A 14,795-nucleotide genomic window follows, 5' to 3' on the forward strand; every position below is an offset into this window, starting at 1 on the left:
AAACTGAAATGCGCATGCTCATGGCATATAAGTCTGTAAGAACCTTGGAAGATGTAGGCCTTCCAAGCATTCAGAAAAGTAGAAGAGATTGTTGAACTGACCTTTGGCACAAATACTAAACACAGAGTTGCGGTGGTGCAAAACAATATAAATATGGAAATAATTATGAAAGAGGCATCTTGCTGGTCGGAGAGGACGAATGAGATGGCTGCACCCATGATGCACATCAGCACCACGTTGTACACACTCATGCCCACGTACTTGGAGTCATTCAGGGCGGGAATGCTCACGTGACGCGTTTCCCACGCAAGGAATGCTCCGAATATCTGTGAAAATACGGGTTACATCGTAAGATGATAAATAAACTATTAGTGTATTGTTTTATTTGGGGCTACTTTTGAATGTAAATAGAATTATGAATCTGAGTACCTTTTTTTAAAATTATTAAGTTATAGTTATAATTTTAAAAAGGGTTCTCAGATTCATATTTTTATTTATAGAAACTTATTATACTTATTCAATATATTTTGTGATGGGTGGAACTATATATACAAGTTACATCATGAGATAATACAGGAATTTATTTCTATTCAAGTATTCTAAGCCTAGGTGATAATGAGAGAATGAATTGATAATATGTACAAACGTTTCTATCAATGTATTGGGCCATTGTATCATGGAAATAATTGTCCTTTGATTTTTCCCTCTTTGTGTAGTTGAGAATTTGATATTTATTTATTCAGATACAAATATAATCCAGGTAAAAACAACAGGCATTCGCCCAAAACTTCTCTAAATATTATGCTAATTATTCATATTTTAATAAAAAGACTAAGGAATTGTCAAAAACCACAGATTTTTCCACAGAAATCTGTGGTGATTGACAATTCCTTAGTCTTTTTATTTAGTACTATGATTTCAATGGAGAGAAAAGATGAAATGGAATTTAAGTGTGGTCATTAAAACTTGAATCAACTGTTGAATCTAAACTGAAATTTAATATTGAATAGTAAGTGATAATTAGTGGAAAAGAGTCGAAGAAATGAGACGGGGCCGCCCAAACCAATGGATGGACAGGTAGAAGTTCTAGTGATCCTTCATTTATTGACCTATTGTTATTGATTTTCGACATTTTCATGGTCTATTGTTAAGGTTTCCACTCCAAGCAATATATTGGGTTTTCAAATATGGAACGGGGGTATTCCAATTTTTAGTAATTTTTAGTGGACCAGTGTGGTTACTTGAAGGCACTTTCAGCTGTAAACCAGTGGTAGCGTAGAGTGATTGGATAAACACACACATTACTATTGATGACAAATTTAGTCAAACAAGTGCAAATTTAGTCAAACGTACATGGTGTGTAAAGCCCACATCGATTTTTAGATGTACACTTGTTTGCCGTCCTTATAAATCAATTTTGTTCAAAATTGCTTCAATTCCTGATTTTATATGAGTATAAATATAATTATAGAATAAAAACAAAGCATGGCGATATGTTGTGATAGAAGCGTAGGTATGTGTACTTACCATTAATAAACCTTTATAAGCGTATATCGAGCCCACAAAGATTGTCATACGATTACTCTGGCAGTATTCATTTTTCGGTATTATTATGATATCTTCACTATGGGGGTGTGGCTGAAAAAATATTAACATTATGTTATAATAATGACCATATATAATACACACTCATCTTACAGAAAAACACACCAGGTTTCTACGAGGCAAGCTCAAGTAAAATATTACACATATGTTTATTCCCCCAAAAAACTAAAACTACTACATCAATTACAAAAAATATTAGATAGTTTACAATTACATACAATAGTTAGTTTCAGAGATTTCTTATAATGTGTCCTCTACCTGTTTAGTGTTTTCTGTGTGGAAAATAATTGACCTACTCCACTATGGCGTACCATGTTCTAGAGTAGGTTCTGTTTGTTTTGTTTTTTTACAGATTATTGATTAGTCAATTGTAAAAATTGTCATATAACATTGTTGAGTAGTTCTCAGCTCTAGTTTTGAGATTTTTGCACACCACCCCACACAGGATAGGCTTCGGGGCGTTTTTTGTTTTATTCATTCTCAAAAAAGAACATTATCATTTTGTTACATCATTATTACTGTACATTTCTAAGTTTCGATGATAAGAAACAGATTTTCCTGTTATTGTACTGGTTTGGATGAATAGAATATTTTTCATTCCATTTCATTTAGACATTCAATGAATTTTTCAATGAAACATAAGAGGTAAGTTAGAATTGATGTCAATGATTGGAATAGTAGGCTAGCGTATACCCACCATGTAGCAATAATTATTAATAGATGGAGGAATTCAATATTTAATGAATAATTGAAAATACAGTTCAGCAAGCAGCTTTGAGCAAGAGTTACCAGACTGATTCACTTGAGAATATCTAAATAAGACATTTAGCCCCGGTTGCACAAAAGTCGGTTAAATTTTAACCGTGATCAATTTCACGGGAACCAATCAGAGAAGGCCTTCTAGATAAGATGGTTTCTCTGATTGGTTCTCGTAAAATTAATCACGGTTAAAATTCAACCGGCTTTGGGCAACCGGCACTGAGTCAAGATTAAAATTGTTTCTGACTCAAAAATGAGTCAGACATTTGTGTATGATGAATCAAACACAAAAATGTAAATTCATTCATCAATTTATTATTTCAAATTGTTTCTTAGGCTATTTTAGATTTTAAATATTTTCTTAACAATATTTTGGTGAAGTTTCAACATTGCTATCAACCACATCTTCAGTCCTGCCTGATAACTTCCAATAATCCATATGTCAATAATTTCTCAGATACAATGAAAATTTAGTAATAGATATATAATTTCCCTCAAATCTTTGATTTTTGAAGAAGTTCAGGTAAATTATTGATAAATACATCGATGAAATAATCAATATCAAACAATCGATCCTAATAATTGAACAAATACAATATGTCCCTGTGATACTTTTCTGAAGATATTTATTCTGATAGATAACTTTTTGTGTGATATTGTTGAGAAGTTGATATTGTGGTAATTATTCATATTGAATGGAAAAGACTAAGAAATTGTCAAAAACCACAGATTTATTGATACTTAGAAAGACCGGTTTCGGTTATTACACCATTGTCAATCTCTGATAATCTCTGATAAATTTATCAGAGATTGACAATGTTGTGATAACCGAAACCGGTCTTTCTAAGAATCAATAAATCTGTGGTTTTTGACAATTTCTTAGTTTTTTCATTCAATCAGATAGATAAAATGAATTAATAAATATTATTAAACGAGAAACCAAATTAAATGCTGTAATTCACCCCGAAGACTTCTGCTACTGCAAATATTGACAAACTGCAGTAGCAGAAGTCTTCGGGGTGAATTACAGCATTCAAAATATAATTCCAAATTGAATGCTGTAATTCACCCCGAAGACTTCTGCTAATGCAGTTCGACAATATTTGCAGTAGCAGAAGTCTTCGGGGTGAATTACAGCATTCAATTTGGATTTCCGTTTAATAATAATATTATTAATTCATCAGCTTTTGAATAATTGCAATATCTCAGTAATTTCCATTTCTAAATGAATAAAACTTACATATGGCTCCATTTGCTTAGTATCTCGGTAGAATGGGTCTGTAACTTGCCACGTCGTCATTATACCAAGATCAATGGCTAGAAGCACTCCAACCACCATGAATAATTGATAATCTTTTATCACCTGTGGAAAAAGGAATAATTTTTGTGAGAAAAAATCCTATTTTAACAAATTTACATCATCGATAGAGCTTTACAAACTGTTAGTGTAGTTTCTCTAGTCACAATATTCCAAGGAATGTCAGAGATCATCCTAGTTATTTGGATTTTGAACAAGGCTGCTCTGAATGTAGTTTTTCGCCTCACTGCACAGAAAGCAGCTGTTTTCCAGTCCCTACGTAGATCTGAAAGACATTGTTTGCAGACGACTCTCGTCTGACGTCAGAACAGGCCTAGGCCGGAAAGAGACCCTTTCCAGCCGCTAACATGGAACTAAGAAAGGTGATCAAAAAACAGCTGATCAAAAAACAGCTGATCAAAAAACTTTTCATTATTTGTGTTCATTATTCAATAATTAAAACATTTATAATAATATCATCTTATTGTCATTTGAAAGAATAAAAAAGTATAAACTCAACCTCCTACATAATTGAACATCATCTTTTAGGTTATTTAGACAAATCAGAATAAAAAATAAAAATACTTGGACAATTTCCTGATATTCAGATTACCTCAGATTTGCTAGAGCTATCACCTTCCACTTCTGCTTTCGGAAGTGCTTAGTAAACAACTATTCTCATTTATCTCTTTCCTGTATAGGGCTACTTGTAATATAAATATAAAGAAAATAATTAAAAATCTCAGTACCCTTTTTTTAAAATATTTTATCACGACATGTTTTTAAACTATTCTCATATATATATATATATATATATATATATATATAATATATATATATTGTTTATTTTGTGTGTGGCGAAAAATAGCGTTTGCACCACGGGCAAAAATGTTTTTCCGGCTCTCAATCTTTTCTAGTCCTCGGCCTCCGGCCTCGGACTTGAAAACCGATTTCGAGCCGGAAAAATCTCATTTTCTGCTCTAGGTGCGAAATATACTATATCAGAATTCTTCCCGAGCTCTATGAACATTAAAGTTCATTAGTGTCTGGTTACAGACACTATAGCCGACATTAAAGTTCGTCGTGTCTGAATGGTCGTTAGGTCTAGTGGTCGTTACACACCCAGTTACGTGTAGCTAGGAATACGTCTTCAGGAGATGTAGCCGTCCTATCTCGTCCTAGATCGCTACGCAATCTGTCTCGTACACACCAGCGTAGCGTAGCTTTCAACATTGGGAGATAGGACGTTTACGTCTCCTGAAGACATATTCCTAGCTATGCGTCGTTAGGTGTGTGAAAACATTAAGGCTGTGCAAAGGCTGATATGAAACTTTCTACTGGTGATATTTTTAAAAGTTTTTCGATTTGTATATCATCAAGCTATCAAAATGGAGAAGTTTTCCTCGGGAAACATTTTTTCTCCTATCATTACTTTTTGACATATGAGCGCCAAAGGTTTTAATTTTTGGGACAGAACATTTCAAATTCGGTAAGTGATAAATCCATGAGATTTAGAGAATAGATTCACCATGGTATTTTTGATCTAGTAGAACAAACATTTTCTAAAAGTATCAATTTTTGAGAAAGTTATCCAATTAACAAAAATGACCAAAAATAACTATTAGTTGGGTAGCCCTTTAAAGAGCTGACATCCTCTGAATATGATTCATGATTTGGTTCGGAGCCCACCTGGAGCTGTAGGTCTATTCTTATCTCATCATCATCTGATTCATTACGGTGCCCACACAAAACCCTTCTCTCAAGTCCACGTTATAACGGCAGTGTTGATTAGCAATAATTTATTGCTATCCTTGTCTATCATTCAATAAAGCGGATAGCGCTATCTCTTTCTCACTTTGCTCTGTTGCCAGATTGTCTTTTAACAATGTAGAATTAGTAATTAAATAACAAAATATTCCATTTCAATTATGAAATTATTGAAAAAATATAATTTCTTGCTTAATAAAATATAATTGATTATTCTAAACTTGAATGAACAGTTGATATCACATCAGTGAGCCTGTATCAGTACCTGATGCTGTAGGTCTACTCTTATCTCATCATCATCTGTTTCATAACCCATTCAAAATCCTAGAGCTCATGTGGGAATTATCATCAGCCGAAAAAAATGTAGCAAGAAGGTTTTGTAAAAGTATCGAAAAATTGTAGGCATGTGACTTACAAGACTTAGTGCCGGTTGAACAACAGCAGGTTAAATTTTAATCGTGATTAATTCCACGAGAACCAATCAGAGGAGCCGTCCTATCAAAAAGGCCTTCTCTTATTGAAATTAATCTGGTGAAATTAATCACGGTTAGAATTTAACCCGCTTTTGCGCAAACGGGCCTTACCTTTTTATTAAGTTTAACATAAGTGAATATGAAGAAGAAGAAGAAGAGGGAGAAAACAGGTGAAAAAAAAGGAGAAGGAGGATGATGATATAAATAGGGACAAGAAGAACAAGAAAAAGAAGACAGATGAAGGAGAAGGAGAAGAGGTAGAAAACAGGTGAAGAGAAAGGAGATGAAGAAGGAGGAGGAGATAAATTAGGACAAGAGAAAGGAGTGTGAGACAGAAAAAGGAGAAGAAGAAGTATGAGAAGGAAGAGACGAAGAAGGGAGAGGAAAAGAGAAAGATCAAGAAGAAGGAGAAGACAGGAGTAGGAAAAGACGGAGGAGGAGAAGAAGATGAGGTAGAAAACAGGTGGTGAAGAAGGAGGTGATAGATAATGACAAGAAGAACAAGACAAAGGAGATAAAGAAGACAGGAGAAAGAAAAGAAGAAAAAAAGGGGAAAGAAGAAGAGGAAGATCAAGAAGAAGAAGGTGGAGACGAGTGTGAGAAGAAGGAGTTGGAGGAGAAGGAGAAGAGCGTGAAAACAGGTGAAGAAAAAGGGAAAGAAGATGACAAGATTGGGAAAAAAGGAGAAGAAGAAGAAGAAGAAGAAGAAGAAGAAGAAGGAGAAGAAGAAGAAGACGAAGAAGAAGAAGAAAAAGAAGAAGTCGAAGAAGAAGAAGTAGAAAAAGGAGAAGAAGGAAAAGGGCCTTACCTTTTTATTAAGCTTAACATCAGTAAATATGGAATGAACACGCCACGTCTTCGAGAACATGGCACCAAATGCCAGAGAGAAGCCGGCCATCAGAAGCCACGCCCTCGCCGTGCAGATGTAGGGAAAAGCGGCTACACTGGTCAGGGACGAATCCAGTCCCAGGAATATCACACTGCTGTATGTCAGCATACATCCTATTATGATTAGATTGTTCAGGTGTGGACTGGACATCTTGATGTACCTGTAAATAAATATAATGTTGATAGACTACAATTTAACCCTTTTTAAAAGTTGAAAAATAATAAAGCACCAGGCGGTGATGCAATCGGGCATATTATGCTAATCAGAAAATTTTCAGAAGCAGACTGATTTCTAGGCAAACCAAGGTAAAGATGTACAAAACATTGATAAGGCCGGTTGTGACTTATGTAGCTGAAACGTGGACCATTTTGAATAGAGATGAAAGAGCGTTGAGGTCTTTCGATAGAAAGATGTACAGGAGGATATGGGGACCAGTCTGCGTTGAAGGAAACTGGAGAGCCAGATTTAACAATGAGATTGATGAAGCAATTGGCGAAAGAAATATTATAAGGTGTATCAAAGCAAAAAGAATAGAATGGCTGGGTCACGTGGTAAGAATGAGTGATGAAAGAGTACCACAAAAGCTGCTTGATGAAAGGATGATGGGTACCCGAAAAAGAGGAAGGCCAAGAAGAAGATGGATCAGCGATGTGGTGGAAGATCTCCGTGTGCTAGGTGTGGCGAACTGGCGGCAGGGAGCACAAGAGCGGAATGTATGGAGGCGTCATGTAGAGGAGGCCACTGTCCACCGAGGACTGTAGAGCCAGACAAAGTAAAGTAAAGTAAGTAAAGTACAATTTGACCCTGAAGAGACACACTAGGGTGTTTCACACCCCAGGGATTTTTTTTCTGTTCTGCAGTTGACAATATCAAACAGATGGGAATTTATGCCCTAGTCTAAATTAGGTTTGTAGTATTGTCAACTACTCTCCACCACTTCCAGTCAGTAATAGCATTCTACAAGGTCACCAGTTCATCTTGTTCTTCGTTTGGGGTGTGTAACACCCCAGAGTGTCTTCTAGGTAGGACTTTTATCAAACACTTTATTACAAAGATTTACTTGTATTGTCACTACGAATGTGGTATGGAATGATGGATCAGATTGGAATAAATGCTATGATTCTCTACAACTTGAGATTCAAAACAATAAAATGAAGAGACGTGAGTTTTTGATGAAGTTTTCATTGGCAATGATCAAGCCATTCGTTCAAACCGGATTAGGAGCTCGAACACTTAGGTGGAACATACGTACTTCTAAAATTAGTATAAATATTGATAAGCAGTGCTTTACTTTTGATTTCTATATGAACTTGGAACAAAAGTTATTTAAGAAATGATGAAGTATGGTCCAAGTACTTGTTTTTTTTCATATCTTACAAAGAAAAATGCAAAATTAAATTGGGGTGTTCAACACCCCAGTGTGTCTACTGTGTTAGCATAAAGTAAGTGTGTCTCTGTAGGGTTGAAATAAATAATCAATTTTCTCAAATATTGCTCTGTTTGTTTGTAAAATAATCATTCACACTATGAACAGATATGTTGTAGAATTTCTCCATATTAAGGGTGGAATGAAAGAGATGTCAGTTCCACAAAATCATGTCTGAATAAAAGAGATGTTGTCAGTTCCGCCAAATCATCTCTGAGAACATCTCTTTCATTTCTCTTTGAAATCATTCAATGACTTGAAATTTGTATAGTGAAGTTGGGATTATTTTAATACATTCTCCAGTATAACCTTTCTAAGCCATCTTGAAGTACCTGTGAAGCAGTTAGATTTGAAAACTGGTAGGCTCAACTCACACTCACGCAACTCAGGTCGAGAATAGACTCGACTCTAGTCGAGAGCATGTGTTTCCAAATTGTGATGTCGCGGAGACTAGAATCGACTGGTCTGAGTGTCACCATTTGAAAACACATGCTCTCGACTAGAGTCGCGTAAGTGTGAGTTGAGCCTTATAGTGATTTTGGAGCCTTATTAGTGCACTAGCCGTCAGGCTCGCTTCGCTCGCCATATCCGTCTAGCCAGGGGGCTCCGCCCCCTTTTTAAATTATAATTAAGAGAATAAGAAGAATATACATGCTAAAAGACGAACTTGAAACCCTTAAAAACCACCTTTAGAGTTACAATATTGCCAAAAGATTTCTTAGAGCGCCTCTAAAGGGCCAACTGAACATACCTACCAAATTTGAACGTTTTTGGTCCGGTAGATTTTTAGTTCTGCGAGTGAGTGAGTGAGTGAGTCAGTCAGTCAGTCAGTCAGTGAGTGCCATTTTGCTTTTATATAGATTATTAGATACAATTTCTTTAGGACGTCTCAATGTGGAATGATTTGATATAATTGATTTGAAAACATGTCACTTGAGAGGATGAGTGACTCAAGACTCGTTGAAAAAGTCTTTAGAATCAACCCAGGAGGGATAAGGCTGAGAGAGCGTTGGCTGGAGGATGTAGAGGATGATATTAGGAAGCTGGGTGGGTGTCAGAGGATGAAGATACTCAAGGCTGCTGATACAGGCGAGTGGAGAGGCTTTTTAGAGGAGCCCAAGGCTCTGAATGAACTGTAACACCAAGGAGTAAGTGCTACTGCAAAAATGCTTTTTGTTAGAAGCCCTCATGTCGAAGAATATGACCAACTTGTTGTGCTCTTTGTCTTTTCATTTCTATTATCCGATCTCATAACTCAACCAACAAAAAAAAAATGGCCCAGGAATATTTTATGATGAATTTTATGTTTTTAACGATGATACGATTGATTTAGGTACCTGATTCGACCAATAACCCCTAGGAAATATTTTGGACGATGATAGCTTTGATCTCGCTAATTTTCAGCAAATATACAGAGTCTTTCTGAATGATGGACCCATTTTCAAAAATTAGTATTTCTTAAATTAAAAATGCAAAATGTACAACCTTTATACCAATGGAAAGAGAGAGTTTCAAAGTTTTTTTTAATACCTTACAAAAGTGTTCAATATGGGGGTCGCCGTCAATCTGTCTCCCCGACAACTAGTCTCCTCGCTATTTTGATCACAGGCGTCAGTAAATCCCCTGGCAAAATATACCATTGCCGTCAACTAGTCTCCCCGACAGTAAATCCCCTACTAGAACGAAGGAGCCTAGTTGTCGGCGACAACTAAGCTCCTCACACGCTCACGACAACTAGTCTCCCCGACAGTAAATCCCCTGCTGGATAGGCCTATGAGGGGCCTGGTTGTCGTGATCGTATCCGACAACTAGTCTCCCAGACAGCTAATACACTATTGAACATTGGAACCAGCTTGAAGCGGGCGGGGAAGTAGTACAATCACAGATATTGTTGTACACATTCTATGAATTCGATTATTAGAAGAAAAGCTTGTTGAAGTTGTCACTTCTATCACTGCAAACATAAAATTTAAAAATTAAACTATTTCTCTTTCCGAATTCAACTGACTTGGAAATGTTCCTTATTGAATTGGCAAGCAGTTTCAGAATGAGTTTGTACGTCTCGCGAGTGATTCCTGCATTTATGCATAGAATATAATATATACAGTACTATATCATCGCTTACCTCACCTAATTTTTGTATTACCATTCTCTATCACATATTTTTAACTCATATATGAGTTTTAATTTCATATATATTCTCAACATGTATTTCACTCAATTTACATTTTTAATGATTTGATACAAGCAATATAAAAATAAATTGCACCTTTTACTTATAGCTGAAATGTGTGGATGTGTTCTATAATATATATATATATATATATATATATATATATATATATATATATATATATATATATTATATATATATATATATATATATATATATCGGTCTATTACTTGTATATAATTAAATACTTATGTAAATCTTATGAATTCGGCTTGAGAAATGAATTATTAATGAAAGTAATTGTTTGTAATTACTTGTTGAATTCGAAAAATGCGATATAACTCTTAAAAAAGCTATGAATGACTGGAAAAACCAGGCGTGATTTGAGGAAATCCATAGAGTAAGTGCATGAAATATATATATGTCAGTTTACTCGCAAAAACTCCGGCACTCAGAGCGAGCGAGGAGCTTGGTTGTCGGGCTCTGTGATAACAACCAAGCTCCTTGCACGCTAGCGTCAACTAGTCTCCCCGACAGTAAATCCCCTACTGGTTCATAGGGGACTAGTTGTCGGGACCGTAGACGACAACTAAGCTCCTTGGACGCTGACGACAACTAGTCTCCCCGTCAGTAAAGCTCCTCTCTCAGGTGCTCAGTTGACGCCGTCAGTAAATATCCTCGAATGTGGTTTTAAACGGAGCTTTACTGTCGTGGAGGCTAGTTGGCGCGTTCCCCAATATGGTCTCCGGCTGCTGTACGATCTGCGGAGAACCGTATCACTGCTTCTGTGCACTCAATAACACCAGATACGCTTTCTCGCGTGTGGCACGAGTTTGGCTACCGCGTAGATGTTTGCCGTGCAGCAGCCGGAGGCCATATTGAACACTTGTAATGTATTAAAAAAACACTTTGAAACTTTCTCTTTCCATTGGTATAAAGGCTGCCCATTTCGCATTTTCACTTCAATAAATACCAATTTTTGAAAATGGGTCCATCATTTAGAAAGACTCTGTATTACAAAATCTTGATATTTTGGGAGATTTCACAGTTGATTTCGGTAATTTTCATGAAATATATTACAAAATCTCAGTATTTTGGACGGTTTTACCTCTGATTTCGGTACTTGATGTTGATAGCTAGGAAGACGGCGGCCATGATGATGCCGAGTGAAGCGGTGGCCGCTAGCAGACTGTAGATGGCGATGTTGACATGACTCTGCACCTCCTGTTGCAACGTCCGGTCCTTAGGTGGTCCGCGACCGTCCTTCCAACGGATGCCCTGGCCACGGGTCAAGTCCAGCTTCCGAGTTACGCCATTGAATTCGCCGATTTTCACCTCGGCTCCATCTAAAACCAATTATTATTTATGTGAAAGAATTTCAAAAAAAAAAAAAAAATAGAAAAGATTTACACTATGAACAAGGATATTAAATATCTCTATCTCTAACTATCTATTGATAGTATTATAACTTGTTTAGAATATCACACAAATCTCAATATTGTCTAATAACTCAAATAAATCGACATCCAATATCATAACCTCAATGTTTGTAACCTCACACACAACGCTGAGTGCAGTTGGAACAACGCTAGTGCGCTCTAGTGGAATTATTGTAAAGCTGAATGTATCTGGTTTTGAGAGTCAGCATGTAGAACATAATAAATATCTGGTTTTGAAACTAATGCAGCATTCAAAAGCCATATTGAGCTATGATGTAGCATAGCTGGTTTTGATCGACACTTAGGTACAACCAATGTAAATTGTCTGGGTAATATCATGACGACTATTTTTTCGAAAAAAGTGATGTATCTGGTTTTGAAAATGGACGACTCATTTCATATAATGGATATTCCATTTCACCTTAAAATAGAAAAAAGTCATAGAAGATGATGAACCGGAAGGAGACAGGAGAAGAAGAGGAAAAAAATAAGAAGATGAAGAAAAAGAAGATAAATAAAGAGAGGAGAACAGGGAGGGGATGAATAAGGACAAGATGGAGAAGAAGAAGAAAACGGTGGAGAAGAGGGAGGAGGAGATGAACAAGGACAAGAAGAACAGAAAAAAGAAGGAGAAAACAGGATAAGGAGAAGAAGAAGGAAGAGAAGGAGATGAGGAAGAAGAAGAGGAAGATCAAGAAGGTAGAGACAAGATTGGGAAAAGACGGAGGAGGAGATAGAGAAGAGGGGGAAAACAGGTGAAGAAAAGGAGAATAAGGAGGAGGAGATAAATAAGGACAAGGATAGAAGAAAAGGAAGACAGGAGAAGGAGAAAGAGTGGAATAAAAATATAGGAGAAGGAGAAGGAGAATAGATGAGACTAAAAGAAAGATGAAGAATACAGAAGGAGGAAGAGAAGAATAAAAAGATTGGAAAAGGAGAAGGAGGAGAAGAGGGAGGAGGTACAGATGGAGAGGGGAAAGAAGAAGAGGAGGATCAAGAGAAAGGAGAAGACACGAGTAGGAAAAGAAGAATGAGGAGAAGAAGAAGTGGGAGAGAACAGGCGAAAAAAGGAGGAAGAGATAAGGACAAGAAGAACAAGAAAAATGAGTATAAGACAGGAGAATGGGAAGAAGAATAAGGGAGAAGAGAAGGAGAAGGGAAAGGAGAAGAGAAAGATCAAGAAGAAGGAGAAGACAAGAGTGGGAAGAAGAAGGCGGAGGAGAAGGAGAAGAGGTGAAAAACAGGTGTAGAAAGAAGAAGAAGAAGAAGAAGAAGAAGAAGAAGAAGAAGAAAAATAAGAAGAAGAAGTAGAAGAAGAAGAAGGTGAAGAAGAAGAAGACTTTAGAAGGCAAGAGACTATCGTAATGCTTTTCAGGACAAGAAAAATATCTTCAAAAAATAGGTACTTTCAAGTGAATGCAAATCAGCACTCATATTGCAGTCACCAACTTCTTAACTAGAAGTTTCATCGTTACGAAAAATTCTAAACCCATTCATTCATTGGCTGTGCAACGCTTATGAATATTCAAGCAAACTGAGATAAAGGACTGGATGTGGCCGATATAACTGACTTCTATCAGAATTATTATTCATCGCTTATTATTTTCTACACAATAGCAGAAGACTGAATTTCCATATCTAATACATCAAGAGAGGAACTTCTGAATTTTAAATTATATTTCTCAGGAGAGTGAAGAAAAAAGGCTGTCTTGCTAGGAACAATAGAAGGAACGCTTCTGCATTGGAAAATCATGGAAAAAGAATTATTAGTTTCTCTGGAGAATCAGAGTTAAATTTCAGGTTGTAGGGTTGAATTGATGATAATCATCAACTTATCACCTTGAAAAGTTGATGAATTGATGAAGTAAATCTCTTGGAATAATGATTCATTATATTCTTATATTGATAATATATTAATAAATTGTAAAAAACACTTATTGACAGGGGCTACTTTTAAATTAATAAAACAAAATAGAATCAAAGTTTCGGTCATATTACACCATCGTAAGGTTATAAAATAAAATGAAATTCAAATTGAAATTTTATTCAAATTTTATTTTATTCTATAACCTGACGATGGTGTAATATCACCGAAACTAGTTGTTAAAAACGATGACTTATAACCTGACGATGTTGTAATTTCACCGAAACTAGTTGTTAAAAACGATGACTTATAACCTGACGATGTTGTAATATCACCGAAACTAGTTGTTAAAAACGATGACTTATAACCTGATGATGGTGTAATATCACCGAAACTAGTTGTTAAAAACGATGGCTTATAACCTGACGATGGTGTAATATCACCGAAACTAGTTGTTAAAAACGATGGCTTATAACCTGACGATGGTGTAATATCACCGAAACTAGTTGTTAAAAACGATGACTTATAACCTGACGATGTTGTAATATCACCGAAACTAGTTGTTAAAAACGATGACTTATAACCTGATGATGGTGTAATATCACCGAAACTAGTTGTTAAAAACGATGGCTTATAACCTGACGATGGTGTAATATCACCGAAACTAGTTGTTAAAAACGATGGCTTATAACCTGATGATGGTGTAATATCACCGAAACTAGTTGTTAAAAACGATGACTTATAACCTGATGATGGTGTAATATCACCGAAACTAGTTGTTAAAAACGATGGCTTATAACCTGACGATGGTGTAATATCACCGAAACTAGTTGTTAAAAACGATGACTTATAACCTGACGATGGTGTAATATCACCGAAACTAGTTGTTAAAAACGATGACTTATAACCTGACGATGTTGTAATATCACCGAAACTAGTTGTTAAAAACGATGACTTATAACCTGATGATGGTGTAATATCACCGAAACTAGTTGTTAAAAACGATGGCTTATAACCTGACGATGGTGTAATATCACCGAAACTAGTTGTTAAAAACGATGACTTATAACATGACGATGGTGTAATATCACCGAAACTAGTTG

At 36.0% G+C, this 14,795-nt stretch overlaps 1 protein-coding gene across 3 annotated transcripts in view; it reads right to left on the bottom strand.

Annotated features, from left to right (window-relative positions):
* The window catches only part of LOC111062208 (gamma-aminobutyric acid type B receptor subunit 2-like), a 623,739-nt gene that overhangs the window by 16,200 nt on the left and 592,744 nt on the right, over positions 1-14,795 (bottom strand). For all 3 annotated transcript variants that reach the window (XM_039431291.1, XM_039431289.1, XM_039431292.1), the window contains exons 10-14: positions 11,498-11,735; positions 6,710-6,950; positions 3,605-3,727; positions 1,528-1,638; positions 102-326 (exon numbers count right to left, since the gene is read on the bottom strand). In XM_039431291.1, coding sequence (XP_039287225.1) covers positions 102-326; positions 1,528-1,638; positions 3,605-3,727; positions 6,710-6,950; positions 11,498-11,735 — 938 coding nt within the window. The remainder of the gene's footprint in view (positions 1-101; positions 327-1,527; positions 1,639-3,604; positions 3,728-6,709; positions 6,951-11,497; positions 11,736-14,795) is intronic.

The sequence above is a fragment of the Nilaparvata lugens genome, chromosome 6 (assembly GCF_014356525.2).
Source record: "Nilaparvata lugens isolate BPH chromosome 6, ASM1435652v1, whole genome shotgun sequence".
NCBI classification, from domain to species: Eukaryota; Metazoa; Arthropoda; class Insecta; order Hemiptera; family Delphacidae; genus Nilaparvata; species Nilaparvata lugens.